The sequence below is a fragment of the Chrysochloris asiatica genome, unplaced genomic scaffold (assembly GCF_000296735.1).
Source record: "Chrysochloris asiatica unplaced genomic scaffold, ChrAsi1.0 scaffold00170, whole genome shotgun sequence".
In the NCBI taxonomy this organism is placed as follows: Eukaryota; Metazoa; Chordata; class Mammalia; order Afrosoricida; family Chrysochloridae; genus Chrysochloris; species Chrysochloris asiatica.
The window spans coordinates 5,653,500-5,680,157 of record NW_006408688.1 but is presented as its reverse complement, the minus strand read 5'-3'; the positions used below and the strand labels follow the sequence as shown (position 1 = coordinate 5,680,157).

At 37.1% G+C, this 26,658-nt stretch overlaps 1 protein-coding gene across 1 annotated transcript in view; it reads left to right on the top strand.

Moving 5' to 3' along the window:
- CAPS2 (calcyphosine 2) overlaps positions 1-26,658 on the top strand; it is an 80,294-nt gene that overhangs the window by 35,638 nt on the left and 17,998 nt on the right. The window contains 5 exon segments of the mRNA XM_006878179.1: positions 13,723-13,797; positions 16,276-16,369; positions 19,401-19,519; positions 21,730-21,806; positions 24,377-24,531. Coding sequence (XP_006878241.1) covers positions 13,723-13,797; positions 16,276-16,369; positions 19,401-19,519; positions 21,730-21,806; positions 24,377-24,531 — 520 coding nt within the window.

Below are 26,658 nucleotides of genomic sequence, written 5' to 3'. Positions count from 1 at the left end.
TAATTAATATAATACACATTCAGGAAGGTACATACCTTTTAAGTGTATGTTGTTGTTGTTAAGTGCTATAGAGTCCACTCTGGCTCATACTACATAGGGTTTCCAAGGAGCAACTGGTGAATTTGAACTGCTGACCTTGTGGTTCAAACTAACCTTGTGGCCCAGTGCTTATTCTACAGTGCCACACCAGGACTCCTTTTAATGTATAGCTGAAGTATTTCCACAAGTTAAACACACAATGTGCCAAGTTCCTAGATCCAGAAATAGAATAATTCCAGCCCCCTTGTATCACCTTCTGGCTGATAACCATACACCATGAAGCCTTTCCAGATAATCTCTCTATCCTGACATGATAGGATAGTGCTGTCTGGTTTGAAAAAAATCAATCAATCAATAAACACAAATAAAATCATAACATATATTCTTTGTGTCTGATTATTTTTAACATTCTATTTTTGGACCTTGTATATGTTATTTGTACTTGTTTTTCTTCTCATTGGTATACAATATTTCACTGTATAAATATTTCACAATTTTTTATCCGCATTTGACTATTTAGGAATAGTCCTACCCTGAACTTTCTTATGCATATCTTTTTTCCCCATTTTCATTCTTTTATTGTAGTTTGAGTGAAAGTTTACTGAGCAAATTAGATTTCCATTAAGCAATTCATACACATTTTGCTTTGTAGCATTGGTTGTAAATCCCATCAATGTAAGAGCACTCCGCCACTTTTGCCCTGGGTTTTCCATTTCCATTTATGGTTCTTTTTTCCTCTTCCTACCTTTTGAGCTTTGTTTTTAGGCAAATGCTGTATTTTGTGCATGTCTTTGATGGAACATATGTAATCATTTCTATACTTAGAAGTAGAATTGCTTGATCATATGGTATGTGTATCTTTAGGTTTAAAAGATGCTGCCACATCTTTTTTTAAAATTAGCTGTATCAGTTTATACTCCCGTAAGTTGTAGAGTTACATCACATTATTGCCATTGGTTGATATTGTCTATCTATTCCATTTTAGTTCTTTTTATGTGTATGTGTTGATATCTTGTGATTTTAATTTGTATTTCACTGGTCTCTAATAAAGTTCAACTTTTCTATGTTTAGTGACCATTTTGAAGACCTGGTACGGCTGTAGGATAATGAAGTACTGAACCACACGGTCAGTTTGAACCACAAAGTTGGAGGTTCAAACCCACTAGCTGCACCTCAGAAACCCTTAGTGGTGGTGGTGATGGTGTCGTAGAGTTGGTTCCAACTAATAATGAGCCTGTTTAGGGTTTTCTAGGCTGTAAATCTTTACGGGAGCAGAAAGCCTATCTTTCTCCTGCAGAAAGGCTGGTTGTTTCCAATCTTGAGGTTAGCAGCCTGACTCGTAATTACTACGCTACCAGTGCTCTTTCAGAAACTCTATACAGGATCACTATGAGTTGGAAGTGGCTCTAAGACCCTTAACTGACTATTTAGATACTGTCTTGTGTGAAATTCTTGTTCAAATTTTTTGAGTTAGCTTTCTTTTTGTTGATTTGGGGAACTGTTTTTTATATTCTGGTTACAATGTATCTTTTATCATATAGTGATTACCTTTCATTCTCTTATGGTGCCTTTTGAACAATAGAATTTTCTAATTTTAATATAGACTATCTTGCCAGCTTTCTCCTATATTGTTAGTGTCCTTTGTATCCTCTTTAGTAAATCTTTGCCTACTAAAGTCATTCTTTTTTTCCTTTTTTCTTTTAAACTTTTTATTGTGAATTAAGTGAAGGATCACAAAGAAGAGTATCCATCAGTTTTACACTCAACACATGCTGCACTTTGTTTCATTGTTATGATTACAATCCCCTTCATGCAACAACAGTTTCCCCACTTCCTCCCTATGGATTTGGTTTCCTTTCCACCCTTATTAACTTTGTCCTTAATTAAATGTTGTACTTTTCATCTTGAGTGATTACTTCATGATGAGCATATTTTACTAGTATCAGGGTTCCACTTATATACCTATCTACTGCTTGGCTGAAAATTGGACCTTGAGTGTGAATTCCTGAAGGGTGGTGAAGAGCCATAGTCTTGGGTTCCTCCAGTCTCTTTCTTAACAGTCAGTTTGTTTGTTTGTTTTTTAAATCATTTTGAGATTTGTTCCACATTTTCTGCCATTTTATCTGGGTTCATCTAATGTGATCCTTTCAGAGCAGTTGGTAGTGCTAGCCAAGCACCATCTAGTTCTGTTCTCAGAGTTGTGGTGACTGATGTTCATAGGTTCCATTAGTCCATTGAAATAGTTGATTCTAAGCATCTTCAAATTTTTACCACTCTACTTTCTTTCGTACATGGAGAGATCAATTGTTGCACCTTAAATGGCCACTGATGAGCTTTTAAGACTTCAGACACTACCTACCAAAAGTAAGATGTTGAGCATTGTCTTTGTGGACTGTTATGCAAATTGACCATGGTGCCCCCTATACTATGGTCCTGAGCCCCCAGGTCCAGCAACTCATTGCCTAAAGATGTTTGATACTATCTAAGAAATTCTCATCATTTTGTCCCCTGTATGCTCCACCACATTCATAGATATGCTTGCAGCAAAGGTAAATACCCCTGTACAAATATCCATTTTCATGTCCTTATATATTTGTAGAAATATTCCCACTTTCCCTGGCATACTTATTGAGACTGTGTGTCTGTCCATGTATCTGTTCCAGAACATTGTTGTTTAAGGGTTGTATATATATACCATTTATTTCTAACCTCTTTAACCCTTGCAAAGCTCCATGTGTATTCACCTGTCTTCATCATTCTTTTGCCAAACTCCCTCTCCTTGTATATTGCCCTATCCTGGTGTGGTGCTGTGGGTTAATGTGCCAGACTGCAAAGCCGTTTGAACTGCAAGGTTGGCAGTTCAAGCTCACCAGCCGATCCTCGGAAACACTCACTATACAGGGTCGCTATGGATCATAACCGACTCGACAGCACTTCACAACAGCAATCACCTGAGTTAATGTGTCTACCCTCTAGCCAGTGAATTACTCTCCCTTCACTCACTCCCACCCTGACAACCATCAAATAATTTTTTTTAGCATAAAAACCTTTTCTTGAGTTTTTATAATATTTATCCATTTTTGATTGACTAATTTGACTCAGAATAATGTCCTTCAGATTCCTCCAGGTAATGAGGTGTTTTGCATATTCATTGGTATTCTTCAGTGTTGTATAGTATTCCATTATGTATATGTACCAATGTTTGTTTATCCATGTTTCTATTGGTGGGCATTTAGGCTGCCTCTGAATTTTTGCTATTGTAAATAGCGCTATGTTGTTGTAGCTGTTAAGTGCCGTCGAGTCGGTTCTGACACATAGCGACCCTGAACAGGGTTTCCGAGGCTGTAAATCTTTACGGGATCAGAAAGCCTCATCTTTTTCCCGCGGAGCAGCTGGTAGTTTCGAACTGCTGACCTATAGTGAACATTTATTGTTAGGTGCCATCGAGTTGATACTGACTCATAGTGACCCTATGCACAACAGAATGAAACACTGCCTGATCCTGAGCCAACCTCACAAAAGTTTGGAGAAAGCCTAAATGCCCGCTTGAGCCCATTGATGCTAACGCTTTGGAATTCATCTCGCTGTAGGTCTTCCTGTTTTCTGTGACTCTGCACCTTACCAAACATGATATCCTTCTCCAGTGACTGGTCTTACCTGACAATATGTCCAAAGTATGAGAGATGAAGTTTAGCCATCCTGCCTTCCAAGGGGCATGCTGGCTGCACTTCTTTCAACACAGATTAGCTGGTTCTTTTGGCAGCCCATGGCACTTTCAAGATTCTCTTCCAACACCATAACTCAAATGCATCAATTCTTCTACGGTCTTCCTTATTCACTGTCCAATTTTTGCATGCATGTGAGGTTATTGAAAATAGCATAATGGCTCAGGTGCACCTTAATCCTCAAGCTGGTATCTTTTCTCTTTAACACTTTAAAAAGGTCTTGTGCAGCAGATTTGCCTAATGCAATACGTCGTTTGATTTCTTGACTACTGCTTCCATGAGTGTTGATGGTTGATTCAAGAAGAATGAAGTCCTTGACAACTTCAATTTTTTCTCCGTTGATAAGAATGTTGTTGATTGGTCCATTGGTGAGGATTTTCGGTTGCTTTACATTGAGATGCAATCCATACCAAAGACTTGCTCTTTGATCTTCATCAGTAAATATTTTAAGTCCTCTTCACTTTCAGTAAGCAAGGTTGTATCATCTGCATATCACAGGCTGTTAATGAATCTTCCTCCAATTCTGATGTCACATTTTCCTTCATATAACCCAGCTTCTTGGATTATTTGCTCAGCCTGCAGGTTGAATAAGTATGGTGAAAGAATACAACCCTGTCACACACCTTTCTTAATTTTAAACCATTCAGTGTTCCCATGTTCTGTTCTAACAACTGCCTCTTGGTCCATGTACAGATTCCTCATGAGAACAAGTAAGTGTTCTGGAATACTCATACTTCGCAATGTTGTCCATAGCTTGTCATGATCCACACAATCAAAAGTCTTTGCCTAGTCAATAAACCGCAGGTAAATATCTTTCTGATATTCTCTGCTTTCAGCCAAGATCCACTGGATATCAGCAATGACATCCCTCATTGCACGTCCTCTTCTGAATCCAGCTTGAACCTCTGGAAGTTCTTTGTCAATGTATGCTTGCAGCCATTTCTGTATTACCTTTAGTAAAACTTCACTCACTTGAGATATCAAAGATATTGTCCAATGATTTCTGCATTCCGCTGAGTCACCTCTCTTCGGAATGAACTTTAGTGTGCATAAATATATACTCACATTTATTTATGCCATATATATACACATATTTCTTGTGTATATATCAAGTAGAGGGATTGCTGGATCATACTGTATATCCATTTCCACCATTTTGAGGAAGTGCCATACTGTTTTCCACAGTGGTTGCAACACTTTACAGACTCACCAGGCTCTCCACACTTTGCAAGTATTGTTGTAGCTGGGTAGAGATGATATCTCATTATTGTTTTGATTTGCATCTAATGACTAATGATCAAAAACATTTCCACATGTACTATGGGCTACCTGAATGTCTTCTTTGGCGAAGTGTCTGTTCATGTCCTCTACCCATTTTTAAATTGCATTGTTTTCCTTTTTCTTGTAAATTTGTTGAAATTTTCTGAACATTTTAGAGATTGTCTCTTGTCTGGTAATGTCATTGAAAAAAATGATTTCTCAGTCTGTGGGATATCTTCTTAGTCTTTTGATAAACATAAATGTCTAATTTTTAGTAGAACCTAATCTTCTATTTTTTTATTCAACCATGTGCGTATTTTAATCTTGTTTGACAGTGTATTTATGCCATGTATCAAAACCCCTAATTTTGTTCCTGGTTTTTCATTGCTGATCTTTATAGTTCTAGGTTTTACATTTGAATCTCTAATCCAAGTTGAGATTTTTTTTTGCATATGGTGTTTAATTTTTATGCAAATGGATTTCTAGTTTTGCCAGCACCATTTGTTGAAGTATCGTATCCCCTTTTATTGTGTTTTGATCCTTTGTCAAAGATCAGCTGGCTATATGTGGATGGATTTACTGCAGGGTTCTCAATTCTATTCTATTCATCTGTGTATCTATTTTTGTATTAGTATCAGACTGTTTTGACCACTGTGGCTGTGTAGTAGATTTTTATATTATAGAGTGAGAGGCCTCTACCTTTGTTCTTCTTAAGCAATGCTTTGTATATGAGGTGTCTTTCTTTTTCAAATAAAGTTAGGGATCAGTTTTCCCATCTCTCTTAAGAATGATATTGGAGTAGGGTTGGGATTGCATTGTATCTATATAATACTTTGGGTAGTATTGACATTTTCACAATGTTAAATCTTCCTATCTATGAGCATGGCATATTCTTCCATTTTTTGTAAATCTTTTGGTTTCTTGTAGTAGTGTTTTGCAAGTTTCTTTGTATAGGTCTTTTGTTTCTCTGGTTAGATTTATTCCTAAGTATTTCATCTTTTGCGTGGAAATTGTAAATGGTATTGTTTTCCTTATTTTCTTTTCATAGTTGTGTTTATTAGTGCAAAGGAATACAACTGATCTTGTACCTGGCCACTTTGCTGAATCTTTTGATTAGCTCAAATGATTTTCTTATTGAGCCGTTGGCATTTTCTATGTATAACATCATATGATCTGAAAATAGAGCTTTACTTCTTCTTTGCCAATTTGATACCTTTAATTTCTCTTTCTTGTCTTATAGCTCTGGGTAAGTCTTCCAACACAGTATAGAATAGATGTGATAATAAAGGGCATCTTTGTATGGTTCCTGTTTGCAAAGAGAATGCTTTCTGTTTCTGTCCATCGAGATAATGCTGGTTGTTGAATTTATATATATGCTCTGAATTATGTTGAGCTTCAGGTTAATGTGCTGCACTGCCAAGTCAGTTTGAACCACAAGGTTGGTGGTTCAAGCTCAGCAGCCACTCTTTGGGAACCCTATACAGAGTCGCTATGGATCAGAACCAACTTGACAGTACTAAACTACAACTCCTATTTTGTTGTGTTTTTTCATCAGGAGTGGATTTTGGATTTTATCAAATGCCTTTTCTCCACTAATCAATGTGATCATGTAGTTCTTTTTCTTTGTTTTATTTATGTGGTGGGTTGTGTTGATTTTTTTTTTTTCTTCTAATATTGAACCATCATTTCATCACAGGTATGAAACCCATTCGGTCATGATGCATTATTATTATTATTTTTTTTAAAGTTGCTGTTGTTATTAGGTGCCACCAAGTCAGTACCAACTCATAGTAACCTTATTCACAACAACCAAACACTGCCTAGTCCTGCGCCACCCTCACAATCCTTTTTAAACTTGAGACCATTGTTGCAGCTACTGTGTCAGTCCATCTCATTGAGGGTCTTCCTCTTTTTCCCTGAGTCTCCACTTTACCTAGCATGATGTCTTACTCCAGGGGCTTACCACTCCTAATAATATGGCTGTAGTATGAGAGATGAAGTCTGGCCATCCTGGCTACTAACTTGCATTTTAACTATACTTCTTCACAGATTTGTTTGTTCTTTTGTCAGTCCTTGGTACTTTTAATATTCTGCTATAACATCATAACTCAAATGCATCATTTCTTCTATGGTTTTCCTTATTCACTATCCAACTTTCAAATGCATATGAGTCTATTGAAAATGCCATGCCTTGGGTCAGGCACACCTTAGTCCTCAAACTGACATCTTTGCTCTTGAACACTTTAAAGAAGTCTTGTACAGCAGACTTGCCTATTGCAATATGCCATTTGATTCTTGACTGCTGCTTCTGTGAATATTGATAGTGGAACCAGGAAAAATGAAGTCTCTGACAGCTTTAATCTTTGTTCCATTTATCATGATGCCATTTATTATTGGTCCAGTGGTTAGGATTTTTTGTTTTCTTTACACTGAGGTGCAACCAATATCGAAGACTATGGTCTTCGATCTTCATCAGTAAGTACATTAAGGCATCTTTGCTTTCAGAAAGTAAGGTTGTATCATCTGCATATCTATCGCAGGTTGTTGATGAGTCTTCCTCCAGTCTTGATGCCACGTTTTTCTTTACATAGTCCAGTTTCTTGTTACTGTTATTTTTAAGTTTACTAAGTCTTTATGGTTTCCCATTTTCTTGATTTGATGTGAAGGTGTATAAATTTTCTTGAGGTTACCTTATAATTTGTTAATTTCTTCCCCAGTTTAAAATAGTCTGTTTCATCTTGGATTCTGCTTGATTACCTTATATTTTATAAATTCTGTGATTACATTTTTCCTTCTTTTTGCTTTGAATTTGTCTTTGTTATAAATGGGTATCTCTGGATCTCTATTTTCTGTCCTGTAGGTATGTTTTAGGTAGTGCAGTGGCTCTGTACAATAAGCAATGGACTGTGAACCACAGGTTGGTGGTTTGAGTCCACCAGCTGCTCCACAAGGGAAAGATGATGCTCCTACAAAGATACATACAGCCTCAGAAATTCTATGCAGGCTTGCAGTGAGTCAGAACTGACTTCAAAGCACTTAAAAACAGCAGCAACAGGTTTGTTTTATTGTTGGTACTTGTATAACTGGGTTGTGTTCTCAGTGTTGCTGCGGTGTATGTCAGTCTCAGGTTTTGTCTGCCATTGTTGATTCTAAGTCCAAAGGACACACCACCCCCCCTTAGTATGGTATATAGCTATTCTGGTTACTGAAAATTCCTTTTATTTCTGTCTATCTGGAAGTGTTCTAATTTTGCCATTGTATTTGCAGGACAGTTTTGATGCAAATTATTTCTGATTGGAATTTTTTTTTCCTTTAGAGTTTTACGTATGTCTTCTCATTGCCTTCTTTCCGGATGGTTTCTACTGAGAATCAAAGTTTAATCTTATTTGTTTTCCATTTTAAGTTACTTTTCATTTTTCCTCTAGCAGCTATCAGTATTCTTTTCTTGTCTTTGATTTTGAAGAGTTTGATTCTGATATGTCTTGGTGATTTGCTTTTGGGATCTATCCTGTTTGGGGTTTGTTCAACTTGTGAATACTAATCTTCTCATCTTTCATGATGGTATGGAAATTTTCTTTCAACAGCTGTTCAACTATCTTTTCTGTGCTTTTCTTTGTTCTGGAATTCCTGACACCTGTATGTTATTCTTCTTCATGGTGTTCCTTCTTTTTTCTGATTGTTCTTCTAGCTTTTCTGATAGTTCTTCAAAGCATCTGGGAAATCAGGGTATTTCTGTCCTAGAGGGCAGCTGAGTATGACAGGTACTGCTAGTCCACGACTGGCCATACCCTGCTCTGCATATCTGGAGAAGGCCACACTTTATTCCAGATACCAGGGTTGGTGCTGCTAGCTCCCAGCTTACGTTGATATGTCTCTAACTGCCTGGAGAGCAGGATCTTCACTGGAAAGGCTTTCAGGGGTTGTTGACCATGCCTCTAGTTACCAGGGTAATGTGAGGTATAAAAAAACATGTTGTACCTTTTTCTTCCCCTAAAAGTGGTATGCCTCAGTGCCACCAACATCCCTCTGCTTTCAAAGCCACCTGGAAAAGTTCAAGATGGCCAAGCCAAGTTTGACTGGCCAGCACAGACCCCTTGCCTCCTCCTCTCCTTGCCCTATGTCTCTTCAGCTGCTTCACCTAGTTAGGGCGAATTCAGGCCTGGCCAGGCCTGGCTCTCTACAGGTTAGGAGCAAGGCTCACCAGGCACTGAGGTTAATGCAGAAAGCTTCCCACTCACTTTGATGGTGCTCATAAATGTGCTCCTTTCTATGTGTCTCCAACAGTGGGAGAGCAGGAACTTTACTATGGCATATAGCTCTGGTCACTAGGGTAGTGTGGGGAATGAGAAAAAAAAAAAAACCACCATGCCTTTATTTTTACAAGTCACCAATATGGTTCTGCAATACCATCATGCTCTTATGTCTCTGAAGCTGCTATCAAAAGTTTAAGATGGCCCTGACACTTCTAGTTGGCTGGCACAGAACACCAGTCCTATGTATCCTTTTGTGCTGTGTCTTCTCAACTTTTTCTCCTCATAAGTATTCAGTCCACTTTTCTGTCCCTTCATCTGGAGCTCAGGGCTCCAGTGCTATCATTTGCATCTGTTTAATTTTGATTTTCCTTTTCTTTGCTGTACAGGGTCTGTATACCATTTCTGTCTAGTCCGCCATCTTCCTACCTCTCTCCTATAAAGTCATTCTTGATCTCTTTCTATTTGCTATTAAAATGTTACATACTCATCTGTCATATATCGATTTACCATGAATGCATAGTCAATATCTAGGCTTTCTGTATAGTCTCATCTATCTGTTATGGATTCCTGCACCAATAGTAGTGGTTATGCCATGCAGTCACTTCCAACTCACAGAGACCATGTACAGAGCTTCTGAGGCTGTAAATCTTTATGAGAACATAAAGATTCATCTTTCTTCTGCAGAACAGCTGGTAATTTTGAACTGCTGACCTTGAGGTTAGTAGCCCAATTCGTAACCACTATGCTACCAGAGCTGTACCCTGATGTAATTAGTATACCTTTACAGTAAACTTGAACCTTGTTTACGTTAATATTGCCTTGGCATACTAGGCCTTTTCCTCTTCAGTATAAATTTTATATTTCTCTAGTTCTATGAAAAGTTAAGTGGGGATATTGATTAGAATTATTAAAGTTATTGGTTCCATCTACCTCATTCATTCCTTGCAAAAGGAGAAGACAGTTCAGATTTTTAAATTTAGAAGCAGAAATTGGCATGTATAGCCCAGTATATCTATCACTCATCTACCCTTTGTGAGAGTCAACTGCTTACAGAAGCATATAGTCTGTTCTATGCATTGAGTTTTACAACCCCCACCACATACACTCCACATGAGAATGAGTGAGTCTGTTTAATTTTAATGTTAATGATTTCACTTATTATTGCTGCATACCTAAGCCATGTTTGCCAATAGCTTTCTATGAATAACAAAACATATTTTGGTCTTCATCTACTTTATCCTTGCTTCTGTATTGGTTAAGAACTTAAAGACGAGTGTTGGTACTACTTATGTTCACTTTAAATCCCCAAATGGCAGTTTTCATTTGATAATATAAGTACCTGTTTACTGATTTTTATCTTTTCATATAGACAGGAGGCACCTTAAAGCGATAGCTTCGATTTATCAACATTAGGCTGAATTCTATTCATCATTGAGAAGTGATACTATGTAATATTTTAGAGCAAGAATTTTCCAGGCACTGTCAATGACTAGTTATATAGTCCTGGACCAGTTACTTAGCCTCTCTTGGCATCTATAAAATTTTTCTACAATAAGGGTAGTAGTGCTTACACATAGAGTTTTTACAAGAATTAAGTGAATCAATATACACAAAGTACTTTAAACAAAGACTAATGTTTAGAAAATTCTCAATAAAATGTAGCTGTTTTTATTCTCAATAAAATGTAGGTGGTTATTTTTTGAGCATTGCTCCAGGCATATAGTAGGCATTCAGTAAATATTTCTTGAAAGGAATAATAAGCTGATACTAATAAATTTAATTGAATTGATATGACCAAGCTTTCAAGACTCCCTGTTTACAAATTCTTGTTTTGCATCCTGTCTCCTACTGGCCTTTCTCGGAGAGCTAGATTTTATAGCAATAAAGCTTTTCCAGACTCCAGTGACCTACACACGTCTCACTCTTGAAACGCCATTGCCTTGGAGTTGGTTCTGACTCAAAGTGCCCCATAGGGTCTTCCAGCTGCAAATCTAGAGTACTGGTATGGCACTGTAGCATAAGCACTGGACAGTCAGCCACAAGGTTGGCAGCTCAAACCTACCAGCCCTATACAGAGTTGCTATTTTAGGAACTGATTTGAAGGGATTTAACAACAACAAATTTTTATAGAAGCCGATTGCCAAATTTTTTATCCTTTGGAGTGGCTAGTGGGTTCAAACTGGTGGCCTTTTGGCTAGTGGTTGAGTATTTAACCACTGTGCCAACAGTTTCTTTCTCTTACTCTTTACATTATTGCAATTTTATTATCCTTGCAGTTTTATAGGAATATAATAAAATTATTGAGACGGAAAAGAAAAAGTAAAACATTGAATCCTCATTTTTCTTACTGTAAAAAAGATTACTGGTAGTAAGATATCAATGTGTGTGCTTTTGGGTTTTTCCTGAAGCAGACTTTTAGAGTTGGATGTCTTTGTGATATCACTGTTTTATCTAAGGCCATAAAGATTCATAATTAGCTGAGGCTTCACAGTTAGTTGACACTTATACTAATACTAGAACTTTATCGAGACCTCTTTTCCACTATTTTGTTATTTTAATAAGGAGTGTTTTCAGCTACCCATAACTGCAAACCTGACTGATAATAGCTTAAACAAGTAAGGATTTATTTTTCTTATATAATTAGCTAACTGGAGGTAGGCAGTTGTTGGTTTTGATTTACTCAGTGTGGTCATAGTTCTGGGTTGATGTTTCTAAGATTTTATTGGCCTTTCTTTTATGGTTACTTGATAGTTACAGTGGCTCCTGGTTATGTGCTGCAGAGTCAGTTCCAACTCATAGCGACCCTGCCTAGGGTTTCTGAGGCTGTAAATCTTTATGGGAGTAGAAAGCCTCATCTTTCCCCTGCAGAACTGTTAGTAATTTTGAATTGCTGACTGTAAGATTAGCAGCCCGACTCAAAACAACTATGCTACCAGAGCTCCTACCATCACAAATATTTTATTTATTTATTTATTATTTATTTTTGTGCCACCATGATACTATGGGGAGTCCTGGTGTGGTGCTGTGGATTAGTGTGCTAGACTGAAAAGTTGCTTTAAACCACAAGGTAGACAGTTCAAGCTCACCACCTGCTCTTTGGAAACTTATACAAAGTTGCTATGAGTCAGAATCAACTTGACGGCACTTAACAACAACAACATGATGCTGTGGACTTCTGATGTAGTGTGGTAAGGTCAGCATTGGACTGCGAACCATAAGATTGGCAGTTCAAACCTACTGGTTGCTTCTCAGAAACCCTTTACAGGATTGCCATGAGTCGGAACTGATGGCACTTAATAACAACATGATACTATGTGTTCTAATATAAAAGCAATCCAAAGGGTAAATGCAAAAGTTTTGCTGCAAAATCACAAAAAGCTTTATTAAACAAAAGCATCGTATTGCAAAGTTGCACCTTCTCCATCTAGGTCTACACACGTCTGAAGGCAGTGTTTCCATCTCCCTATCCCTTTCCCAAAGTATTCTGTACTCTTCAATTTACACAACATAAAAATGATAGCTTTGACGTTCTGGAGGGACTCAAATTGTGTCCCTTTAAAATTTTCTTTGAGCTGTGGGAGCAAAAAGGAATCTGAAGGTACAAGATGAGGTTTCCCATTGAAATTCTTGTAGGACAACCTTTGCTAAGCTTTAAGAATGACCAGGTGCATTGTCATGATGGGGGGACTTGCAATTTGTATGGCCCTTTTCTCACAAATGCCATTTTCAACTTTCTTAAAATTTCTTCCTTATAAGACCCCCAAATCATTCTGTGTCCTTCAAGAAAATTTGTCAAGATTACTCCTTTTGAGGCCCCCAAACAGTCACCATAACCTTCTGAGCTGATCTCTCTGCCTTTAATTTACTAACACAGCAGATCCTATCAAAAGCTACTCGTTTGATTGGACCAGTTTGTGGAGGCATGCTAATGAAACTAAGACATAAGTGTATTATTATGTCTACAGGCATCCACTGATTGCAGAAACATGTTTAAATATGTTTTGTTTGGAATAAAGCCATGCATGTATAAACTGATACCCTAAGTAGCATTACTTTTTAACTTAACCTAGTTTATGCTATATTGTTGTTAAGTGCCATCAAGTTGGTTCTGACTTACAGTGACCCTGTGTAGGGTTTCCAAGGAGTGGCTGGTGGGTTGGAACTGTCAACCTTTTAGTTTGCAGTCTAGCACTTATCCTTTAGGGCCACACCAGGACTCCCATATATACTATATCTCAAGGTTCTTTCCTTTGTGTCTGCTAAAATAAAAAAAAATCTGATAAAAAGAGTTTTTAAAACTGTACCTTTATCCAAACAATGTCTTATATCAAAACATAACAGCTCCCTTAGGCAAAATATTAAAATAATTTTTTTTTTTGTATTTTTATCCTTTACTTAATACATTGGCACTTTAAAAATTATTAACAAGATGCATTTCTTAACAGGATAAGAACCCATTCTACATTAACTGAAAACGTGCTTTCTAATAAATTGCAATTTGATAGTAGGATCATATCAAGGTAATTAACATTTTATAAAACTTTTAAATTGTGTAATTATAAAAACTCTCTTTAGAAACTTAGAAGTGATTTTTTAAGAATATATGCAATACTACTAGAGATTCTAAACCAATGAACAATTATCTTTCATATAAGCATCTTAATTGCATTTTAATGGCTCATATTGTCATTGTTATTGTTATTTCAACTCAGATCAACTCTGTATAGGGTTTCTGAGGAGTGGCTGATTTGAATCACCGACCTTCTGGTTCAAACCAACCTTGTGGTCAAATACTTATCCTACAGCACCACATCAGAATTCCTTAATTAGTAGATTGTTGCTATATGCAGTACATTAACAAGGGAACCAATTCGTCACTGTTATCTAGTCTTATGAACTTACGTTGTTGTTGTTAAGTGCCGTTGAGTCGATTCCGACCCATAGTGACCCTGTATAGGGTTTCCAAGAAGCAGCTGGTGAGCTTTAACTACTGACCTTGCAGTTCAAATAACTTTGCAGTCTGACACATGAGCCCACAGTGCCACATCAGGACTCCTATCTATGTAAACTTATAGGAATACGTAATATGCTACTTGATGTTCTTTGCATACTATTAGTAATAAAAGGTGTTGTTGTTGCTAACACATATACCCAGTGATTTGCAAACTTTTCTGTGATAATACTCAAAAAAAAACCCCACTGCAATGGAATCAATTTGACTCATAGGGTTATTTAGGGTTTCTGAGACTAAATCTTTATGGGGCCAGAGAGCCTCATCTTTCTCCTGCTTAGTGACTGGTGGATTTGAACTGCAAACCTGGTGGTTAGCAGTGTAGTGTTTATCCTATAGCAACACCAGGACTCCTTGTCTCTGATAATAACTCAATATCATCAAGTCACGTTCAACTCTAATTCCAATTTATAGAGACCCTGTATAGGGTTTCTGAGGCTATAAATCTTTATGTGAACACTCAGCCTCATCATTCTCCCACAGAGCAGCGGTGGGTTTGAACTGCTACTTTGTGGTTAACAGTCTAGTGCTTATCCTACAGTACCATCAGGACTCCTTCTATGACAATTCTTGTTAAGTGCTGTTGAGTCAATTCCAACTCATAGTGACCCTGTATATGGTTTCCAAGACTGTAAACCTTTCTGGAATAGCCTCATCTTCCACAGAGCAGCTGTGGGTTTGAACCACCAACCTTGTGGTCAGCAACCCAGTCCGTATCCTACAGCACCACACCAGGATATGACAGTGGCTGGCTGTGTACCGTGGCGACTCATAGCGACCCTGTACAGGGTTTCCAAGGCTGTAAATCTTTACGGGAGCAGAAAGCTGCATCTTTCTCCCGCCGAGCAGCTGGTAGTTTTGAATTGCTGACCTTGCGGTTAGCAGCCCGATTCATAACCACTACGCTACCAGAGCTCCATGGATATGACAGTTGTTGTTGTTGTTGTTGTTATGTGCCGTCGAGTCGGTTCCGACCCATAGCGATCCTGTACAGGGTTTCCGAGGGTGTAAATCTTTACGGGAGTAGAAAGCCTCATCTTTCTCCCGCGGAGCAGCTGGTAGTTTCGAACCGCTGACCTTAAGGTTCGCAGCCCGATTCATAACCACTACGCTACCAGAGCTCCATGGATATGACAGTAGGAGACAATAAATAAACATCCTTGAGTGGTTTGCTGCAAAGTTCAAGTTTTTGTTTTTTTTTAGCTTAAAACTTTAAAAGCATAAAGTTTCCTTTAAAAGAGAGGTCCTATATTTTTTTGTAATGGATTAAGTCAATATCTATTACTTAACAATATTTGTACTAAACTCATATTTTAATGGGACAAAAATTTAACTAATTTCATTATTATTAGTTTTACCTGTAAAGAGACATTAAAAAAAAAAATCTATGATTAGAAACCAGCACTGTAATATATCCATACCCTAGTGGTTACGAATCGGGCTGCAAACCTTAAGGTCAGCGGTTCGAAACTACCAGCTGCTCCGCGGGAGAAAGATGAGGCTTTCTACTCCCGTAAAGATTTACACCCTCGGAAACCCTATACAGGGTCGCTATGGGTCAGAACCGACTCGATGGCACATAACAACAACAACAAATCAGTATATATTTTTTCTTCCATCTACATCTAAGCAAAGTTGACTTCTCAGCTGATTTTGCTGTGTTTTTCTGTGGCTTCCTGTAATCCTTGCTCATTGCTGTACACTTGAAAGAATTAGGCTAGCCCTCTTCTTTCTTATTATTTAATTTAAAAATGATTCTGTTATTTGACAAACTTTGATATCTTTTTATTTTTCTAGAAATGGACATGATGCTTGTAGAGAGCTGATTGGTTTTTTTTTTACTCATGACCAGTCTCTTACTGTTTATGAATATCGGCAATTTGGGAAAAATAGGTATGCCATAAATCATTGTTAAAACTTTCAAGATGATTGCTTTGGAGAGAAGCTGAATAACTTTTCTTATTTTTCCTTATCATTTAACTTCTAGAACAAATGTGCTTCCTTTTATTCAAAAAAATATTTATTGTCATCAGCATGGACGAAGAAGAGGAAAACAGTACCAACTTGGTGATTTTTATATTGTAAGTAAAGTGCATATGTGCATTTACAAATGTTTTATTATCAGATGTAAGATTTTTTTGAGGATCCTGTGGGGATAGAGGAACAGGATTTCTAGTGTATGATTTTTTTCTCTTCTCCTTTCTGAGCATGGACATTTGTGTGAATGCCTAATGGTTGATGTTCCCAGGAAATTCTCCTTCCCAGGTCCAGATCCCTATTGTGTGAATCTAGGCATAACATTTATTCCCTGTCTCTACCTACTTTTATCCAAACTGCAGGTTATCTCCAAGAAACCTTGTCTCTTACTACTTTTAAAAGCTCTGTAGTCTGTATTATTAAATAAGTGGCTGCCTCAGTAGCCCCAGGTGGAATGCATCCTCCACTGAGGATATACAGTTTCCTCCATACAGATGGTCTCTGGATGTGTCACATACTTGGTAGTTCACTTACCCTAGCAATTTTCCCATCTTGGGCAATTCCTGACATATGGTGTATCAAAAGGATTCCCTAGAATAGGTATTGTTGTTGCTTTACTCCCCCTTTCTTGCTGATTTCCCCCAAGGATGAGTCTGAGTCCATTGTAATTTATATAAGCCTATTGCCTGTAGTTGATTTCAACTCATAGAGACCGTATTGGGCAGAATAAAAGTGTTCCTACAGAGTTTCCAAGGGTGTAAGTCTTTACAGAAGCAAACTGCCACATCTTTCTCCCATGGAATGGTTTGTGGGTTAATACAGTTGACAGTTTGGTTAGCAGCCAAGTACTTAACCACTGTGCCACTAGGGCTCCCACAGTTTGTATACTTTTCTTGAATCTTAAATAATTATATTCCCTTGTTATCTCATGATTGAAATGCAACATTGTCCATAGTAATCATTCATGTAGCAGATATTCATAGACTAGCTCTTCTTGTCATCAAGTGCAGTCGAGTTGACTGTGACTCATAGCAACCTTGTACAGGGTTTCTGAGGAGCAGCTGGTGGGTTTGAATTACTAACCTTGTGGTTCGCAGTCCAGTGCTGATCCTACAGCACCATGCCAGGAGTCGTAGACTAGCACTAGAGATTGTGAATAAGTTATACTCATCCTCTTTTATAAGGAGCTCTGGTAGCGTAGTGGTTACGAATTGGGCTGTGAGCCACAAGGTCAGCAGTTCGAAACTACCAGCAGTTCCGCGGGAGAAAGATGAGGCAGTCTGCTCCTGTAAAGATTTACAGCCTTGGAAACCCTGTGTAAGGTCACTATGAGTCGGAACCGACTCCACAGCACACAACAACAACAACAACAACATCCTCTTTTATAGAGTTTACAGTATAGTGGGAGTCCCTGGATAGTGCAAATGCTTAGCAGTCTCTCTTGCTAATTGGAAGATTGGAAGTTTGAGTTCACCCAGCGGTACCTTGATGATCCACTTCTGAATAATCAGCCATTGACAGCTCTATGAAGCACATCTTTACTCTGACACACATAGGTCACCATGAGTAACCTCAAACTGAATTGACTTGACAATGATTTTTAAGAAACAGTCTAATGGGAAACACAGTCATGTAAAAACAATGTGGCTTACTATGATAGGTGCATATCACATGGAGCTAGAGTTGAGGAGCAATAAATTTAGTTTTGTTGTATCTAGGGAGGCTTCCTGGAGAAAGTGCTCTTAGACTTGGAAACTTAGTAGGATTTATCTCAGCTGGGACAGGGAGATAGGAAAGGGTAGAGAAAAGTCTTCCTGATGGATGAGGCAACTTGTACAAAGGAAAATCCAAGAAAGAACATGAGTCATTTGGAGAACTGAGAAATGGACTGGATTATAGAGTTTAAGGTGGAGGTTGGAAAGAAATGAGTTTGAAGAAGATTAAGACCTTATTAAGAACATATCTGAAATTCACTGGGGGGTCACCAAAGCAAGGAGGTGGGGACAGGATTGGGAGAGGTGGTGTGTGCAGGTGTATGATTTAGAAAGAGCACTTGACTAAGTCAGCAAGAAAACGATGCTTATTTTACTCTGTACTTATTTTACTGCAATCTATTAAGTCTTGTCTTTGATAAGTTATTGTGTTCCTTGCCATGGATATGTGGAGATGGCCCCAAAATAATCTCTTACTATAGAGAAGTTTGGTAGAGCTAATCTATCCTACCCTCATCTTTGTAATTAACCTGGTTTTAATTACAAATGTAAAACTACATTTTCTAGGTGTACAAGTAGTTTTGTATACTTTTCAATTGCTTGTTGATATTTATTTTTTAATTCTTTGCTGTTGTTGTCGTGTGCCCTTAAGTTGGTTCCCATATATAATTAATTTATAGAGGTCTTCTAGGGTATCTGTGGTAGTAAATCCTTGAAGAAGCATAAAACCTCATTTCCAATCGTTTAATGGCATTAAAATTAGCTTTATTGTTGTTGTTAAGTGTCATCGGGTCAGTTCTAACTCATAGTGACCCTGTATAGGGTTTCCAAGGAGCTGCTGGTGCGTTTGAACTACCGACTTTGTTGTTAGCAGCCCAGTGTTTATCCTACAGTGCCACACCTCAGCTTGGAATAGCAAAACATTATTAGGTACTAGGTGTCTCAGCTTTGACACCAAATATAAGGAGTCATTTACTGTACTTAAGTGATTCTACTTTGGTATGCATACAGTCTTCACTTTGGATGTTGGAGTAACATTTTGACTTCTAGACTTAATATAAGAAATCTTTTAAACGAACCATTAGACTCCTTTCTGTATTTAGGGATATCATAAATTACATTGCACTAATTTGATTACACTAATTTGTCCTTTCTTCATCTGTTATTTATAAATCTGAGTTTTATATTTTTTCATATAAATTGTTAGCTATAAGATTGTTGTAATTGAGAGACTGAGAGATTGCCTTATCTTCCTGTTGGATTAACTGAAGTTTGTATGGTTTCTAAATTCTTAAATATACTTTTTATTGTTATAAAGTATACTTCACATATAATTAAGACTGAATATTTTAAATTAGTGTTAATCATATTATACTATTTATATACTTTCTAGGTTAAATGATTCCTCTTTCAATTTCTATAGGGTGCAAATTTGACATTTTTGAGTTCTGACCATCCCAGGCTTCCAGAAAGCATAAAAGAAAACACATTACTTATAATTCGAATAACAAATATTGATCAGATAGCTTTGGATTCTCTCAGGTAAGTCTAATATAAATCTGTTATTTTGAAAGTAATTGGAAAAATTGTATTTTTATTATCTTGAATAGGTGAAAATATTGTATTTTATTAATAATATGAAATTTGAGCACAAAACATTCTGACTTTAATTAAGGCTTGTATTTCTAAAAATCAGAGCAGACTATGTGTGTACATTTTATGTTATTTTGTACTCAAATCCATGCCAGTTGTGGAAACAGTTACAATTAATTAAAGATTAAATAGGGCTCCATTGTATGCTAATGAAAGGTCCTTTGTTCATGTGTCTTTGCTAAATAATATTGTTACCATGTACTATCAAAACAAAAATTGTAAAAGATAAAATAATCATAAAAACTAAAACAGTTTTCCCCACATTGTTAGGGTGATACTTTTTTATTAATATAAAAAATCTTAGTAACTCCATGACTATAGTATTCATTGATTAATTGTATGCATAGTAAAAATAATGCTACAAATTATTAAATGCACTTAAATAGTTTTGAATCATAGTGTTTGATCATAGTGTGTTCTTGATATTAAAGATAACTCAAAATTACAATGATACTTGTATTAAATGTATACTACCCTGCTACTGATTATTGTCAATGGACAGAAGAGAGCAGTCCTATAGGGTTGCCAAGGCTTTAAATCTTAATGGAAGCAGACAGTCACATAGTTCTCTTGCACAGTGGCTGGTGGGTTTAAGCCATCAACCTTTCTGGTTACAGTCGAGTGCTTAACCGCTGCACCACCAGGGTTTGCTTGAAATGACTAAAGACATCTATGTAAGGTTTAAATGTAACTTTTGGAAAATGTGAAGGATTTTAGGATTTTCTTGTTATTGTTAGGGGCCCTCAAAATTGTTCAGACTCACAGTGACCGAATGCACAATTGTTGTTACATTTGAGCCCAGTAGGGCTGCCATTTTGGCATGCCATCACATTGGTAATCATCTTCTTTTTTTCTGACTCTCCATTGTTCCAAGCATGATGTCCTTCCCCAGGGATTGGTCTGTTCTGATCACATGTCCAAAGTATGAGCGACAGAAATCTCACTATACTTGCTTCTAAGGAGCATTACTGGCTGTACTTCTTCCAAGGTGTATTTGTTAGTTCTTCTGGCAGTCCATGATACTTCAATATTCTTCTTCACAGATAATTCTGTATTCCTGGTGTGGTGTTGTAGGATAAGCACTGGACTGTGAACCATAGGGCTGGTGGTTAAATCCACCAGTCACTCCTTGGAAACCCTGTACAGGGACCTTTAATGGCACTTGATAACAACACTGTAATTCCAATGCATTGATTCTCTATGGTCTTCCTTATTCAGAGCCAACTTTCACACCAACTTTCATGAGGTGATTGAAAATACTGTGGCTTGGGTCAGGTGCATCTTGGTCCTCAAACTGACATCTTTACTCTTGAATACTTTATTAAAGAGGTCTTGTGCAGCAGATTTTCTAATGCAATGATATATCATTTGATTTCTTGACTGCTGCTCATGAGCATTTATTGTAGATCCAAGCAATTTAAAATCTTTGACAGCTTCACTCTTTTCTCCATTTATTATGATGCTATTTATTGGTCCAGTTGTGGGGATTTTTAGTTTCTTTACATTGAGGAGCAATCCATATGGAAGGCTGTAGTCTGATGTTTGTCAGTATTTCAAGTCCTTTACACTTCCACAAGCAAGACCGTAACATTTGCATATTGCAGGTTGATAATGAGTCTTCCTCCAATCCAGATGCCACTTTCTTCTTCATATAATCCAGTGTCTCAAATTATTTGCTCAACATACAGATAAAATAAATATGGTGAAAGAATGCACGACTTTCCTGATTTTTAGTTATTCAGTATCTCCTTGTTCTGTTCTGTTGATCTATGTATAGGTTTCTCATGAACACAATTAAGTGTTCTGACATACCCTTTCTTTTCAATGTTATCCATAGTTTGTTATGATCCACATAGTTGAAAGCCTTTGCATAGTCAAGAAAACACAAGTAAATATCTTTCTGGTGTTCTCTGCTTTCAGCTCTTGTCCCATATTTAATCCCACTGGGTATTAAAGAAGCAGGCAGGGGTGGGATTTAATTAATCTCTAAATATTTCTTCCAACTGTTTGAAATTTCTTTGAGTGTCGAACAGGAGCAACTTACAGTTTCACATCCAAAGATTGCAAAGCAGAATATATTTTTATCACTTCAATTGCAGAACTATTTCTGAGGAACATGAGGATGATATAACTAATCAAGAAGCCAATGATAGACTGGTTTTCAAGACCATTCAAGGTATGAATTATTACAATATTATCAAGTAGTTTTAATTTTCAGCAATTTTTTTTTGTACATTGTAAACCAGTATTTCCAGATATTTCTTAATTTTATGGTACTTGATTTATTTTTCCTAGTTTCTAATCTTTTTAAAAATACATACCTTAAAATTTTTGAGGGATTTTTTCCTGACTTAATAATTAATATTATGTGAATTATGAATTTTAGAAATTATTAGAAATATGGGTTTTACATACTAATCAGATAAAAAGTACACAAAAAAATATAATACTGGTCTGGTGATATTCTAAAGAGATTTGTGGTGGCCAAGTGCAGAAAAAACCCATACTGGTCAGATTCATGTTCTGATGTTGTGGTTCAATAGGCATTTGTTGTTGTTAAGTGCCATCGAGTAGATTCCAACTCATAACTATCCTTCATAAGAATTGTGAGGAGTGGCTGGTGAGTTTGAACCACTAACTTAGCTGTTAGCCATCCAGTGCTTATCCTACAGTGCCACACCATGACCTTATATAAATGTCTTGTATCTTTAGCTCTAAAATCAGGATAGTAACCCCTATCCTATTAACTTGTTAGAGTTTTTATGGGACTATTAAAGCCTTGGGAAGCCTACAGAGGTTCGCTATGAGTTAAAATCAAGTCGACAGCATTTAGCAACAACAACATTAATATTTTATTGAATGTTTCTACTTATTTCCTGGGACATGATTATCCCTGAAGATACACATTAGCTGATTATATTAGTTCATACCTGATGTATGTGCTAAGCACTATGTTAAGAACTTGAGGATTTCTGGTAGCGCAGTGGTTACGAATCGGGCTGCTAACCTCACCGTCAGCAATTCGAAACTACCAGCTGTTCCGCAGGAGAAAGTTGAGGCTTTCTGCTCCCGTAAGGATTTAGAGCCTCGGAAACCCTGTGCAGGGTCCCTATGAGTTGGAACCAACTCCACAGCACATAACAATAACAACAATAATCATTATAATGGAGTCTTGGTGTGACGCTGTGGGTTAATGTGCCAGACTGCAAAGTCGTTTGAACTGCAAAATCGGTGGTTCAAGCTCACCAGCTGCTCCTTGGAAACCCTATACAGGGTCGTTATGGGTGGGAATTGACTCGATGGCACTTAACAACAACAATTATTATCATGATAATTAACATTTATTATGCATTTATTATATCCAAGGCTCAATTCTAACTAATTGTTATATATTATGATAATGTTGTATAATTGGTTTCTCATTTTCCAGATGAAGATACTAAGAATATAAAAGGTTAAATAACAAAATAGTCCAGTGTTACATAATTAGTATCATAGTGAAAATAAAACCTGTGCAGCCTGTTTATAGAGTCCAGACATGTACCCATTACATTATAGTTCAAGATAGACAGCTCTTTGGAGCTCAGAGTCTAGAGGAGAGAAAAGCATTGATTACAGAACTAATCACAGAAATCCCCATATAAATTGGAATTTTAAATGAGCACTTAAAGATGAAAATAAGTCATAAAAAGAAGACTAGAAACAGCTTTGCAAGTTGTTGTGTGACAGGTACCTGAAATCCCAACTATTCCTGAATCTATCATTAGTAAATGGTTTATTCATCCATGGTGAATACAGTTGGTGACTCTTTGGGATCTAATTGTATCTAATGACTTTGCCTATTTTTTATTATTTACTCTAAATCAAAAAATCGCTGTCATTGAATCTGTTCTGACTCATAGAGACCCTGTAGAAAGGAATAGAACTGTCCCATGGAGTTTCTAAGATTGTCAGTTCAGAGAAGCAGACTGTCACATCGTTCTTCTGTGGAGCAACTGGTAGGGTTTGAACCACCTTTTGGTTAGGAGCCAAGCACTTAACCACTGCACCACCAGGGTGCCTTCTTTCCTCCAATTAAATACAATTGTATTGTATCTACTAACTACTTTAGTGAAGTTACTTATATTTTCTGAAGTCAAGATGGTACAAACTGCATTCAATAAAGTCACTGAGGTGCAAACAGAATGCTAGGGACCAGAGAAAATATGCCCTTAACAGGTGACTTTAAATCTGTAAGCATAGATTTGCAATCAAAACCTTGATGATATATAAACTACAATGTGAAGATTTCGCATCTTTAGAAAAATCTTAACTGATTATTTTTGAGTGATTTGCCATGCATCAGGTTTGTGCAGTTGGTTCACAACAAAAAACAAAGAAAGAAAGATACGGATAAGATTAGATCAAAGGGGAGCCTGGAAAATAGAAAGTAAGATTTTATTTTTAACACTTAAGTTCCTTTCATGCTGATAAAGTAAAAAATATTATTTTCCTAGATTGAAAATAGAACACTTTCACCACACAGTGGTGCTATAGTCCTGGTATATTTATATATGATTTTATATATAATCCTTTGTAATAAAGGTATTGAGTTCTCCAAGCTCTTTTATCAGTCCTGCATAGGACTTGAGTTTTCTTTCCTGTTTCAGCTATACTGACTTTCACTTTCTTACAGGAGGGACAACTGCAGTTGCATACATTTGTGCATAGTAATGTTTAGTTTCTGTCTCTCTTCTGTTTAAACAGACACCCTAAAAGTGAAACTACATCAACGAGGTGTTCGTATTTTGACTGGACTAGGAAAATACTTTCAACAGTTGGACAAAGAAGGAAATGGACTTTTAGAGAAGGCAGATTTTAAACAGGCTCTTAAACTATTTCACTTAGAGGTGCCTGAAAAGGTGTGTATCACAGATTATTTTCTGCAATACAGAATACATTATTTTTCGGTGTTTATTGCTCACTTTTCTACTGAAATCTTAGTTGTTCCTTTGTCATCGCCTTTGTATTTATCTCTGTTTACAGTGTTGTTGTTGTTAAGTGCTGTCGAGTCGATTCCGACCCATAGCGATCCTGTATAGGGTTTCTGAGGCTGTAAATCTTTACGAGAGCAGAAAGCCTCATCTTTCTCCTGCGCAACAGCTGGTAGTTTCAAACTGCTGACCTTGCGGTTCACAGCCTGTTATGTAACCACTATGCTACCAGAGCTCCTTACGAGACAACAAATTCTGTTATTTTTAAAAATTCTAACGTTTGTTTTCACTTCAACTATTTTGAGTCATAGGACATTAAAGACTAGCTGCACCTTTAAATATCTCTGCTACAACTCCGATGTTTGAAGGTGTTGGAAAATGAGACTCAGAAAGTTGAGTTCTGCCCCATACATCTGACAGAACCTAACTTGGGTATCTTGTCATTTTCAATATAGCATTAAGCTCCTATATATAACTAATCTTCATTATTGTTGCTTCTGTTTGAATTTCTACTAATAAAAACTTTAATAAACACTTGCAAAAAATATTTATTAAGAGTCTATATAGTGCCATAGGATAAGCACTCAACTTCAAAGTCGTTTTAAACCGGTAGGTTAGAGACAACTCAAACTCACCAGCCTCTCCTAGGAAATTTATACTGGGTTGCTATGAGTTGGAACTGACTCAACAGCACTTAACAATAACAACAACAACTAGGTGATGTGCCTGCTACTGATAAAACATACTCGGTACTCTAAAGCTCATTATAATCTAAGGAGAGAAATATATAGATGATAATAAACTTATGACATGTCTTCAAAAAGTCCCTAATTCTAAGCCAGGTGATGGGTGAAGGGGAAGTAAAATCATGGAAGGATTCTTGCAGGAGCCTCCAACTAAGCTGTGTTTTGAAGGATGAGCAGAAATTAATCAGACAAGGGAGGAGGAAGAGCATAGATAAGATGATCAATATTTTAGGAGGACAAGCACATGTGAAGGCATGGAAGGTAGAGAAAGAAACTGTAAATGACTCCTTTTTCCATCGGTGAGACTTCATGGGTGCTTTCTCCTCTGTTTTGAATAATCTCGCAGTAGATCTTTACATGGCTTGTTTTCCTCATGATTCAGGCCACAGTTTTCTGCACTGGGAGAGCTACTCTGACACTCCTGTATGAAGAAGCCATCGCCTCCTGCCCCCTCATCTTCTCGACACCATTTTATTTGCTTCCTATGACTTCTGCAAGCTCTAAATTTCATTAGGGTGGAAGCCTTTGGCTTCTTGTTCCCTGCTCTATCTCTAGCATCTTGAACTAAGACTGGGATTTGGCCCCCAAAACCCTGCTGGCATGAAATACATTTGGAGTTCAATACAAAATAACTGGTAGCCTTATAGGGTATAGTAACTGCAAAGGACAGAGTAGAACTTCCCTGTAGAGTTTCCAAGGTTGTGAATCTTTATGGAAGCAGATTGCCACATCTTTGTCCCATGGAGTGACTGGTGGGCTCAAACCACCAATCTTTTGGTTATCAGTCAAGTACTTTGACCCCTGTGCTACCACGGCTTTCTGCCTGCCATACAGCAATTGCTAAATAAATAGTTCATGGATTAATTTGAATGAATGGATGGATGAATATGAATTGCTAGATGAATAGAAGAAAGGAAGGAAGAGACAGAGAAAGGGAGGAAGAAAGGAAGAAAAATAAGCCTGAAAAGGTCAGCAGGGTCCATTATATTAAAGCTTTGTATGCTAGGCTAAATTTGGAAAATATTTTAGAAGTATATGAATTCAAGATGCATCCATCTTAAGGATTCTCTTATATTGCTTTCTGTGTCTTCAAATGGTATTGTCACTGATGCAATTTATTTCATAGGTAAAATATTGGAACTTGAAGTTATGAGATCTATATTTAAATTCTTATCTTACTACATATCTGTGTGACCTTGGACAGGACTCTGAACTTTTCTGATTGACAAGCTTTGTTTGCCTAAACCAGAAATAATGTTTATAATGAGAATTCATTTGAGGCTTATATGAGAAAAAATATTAGAAATAT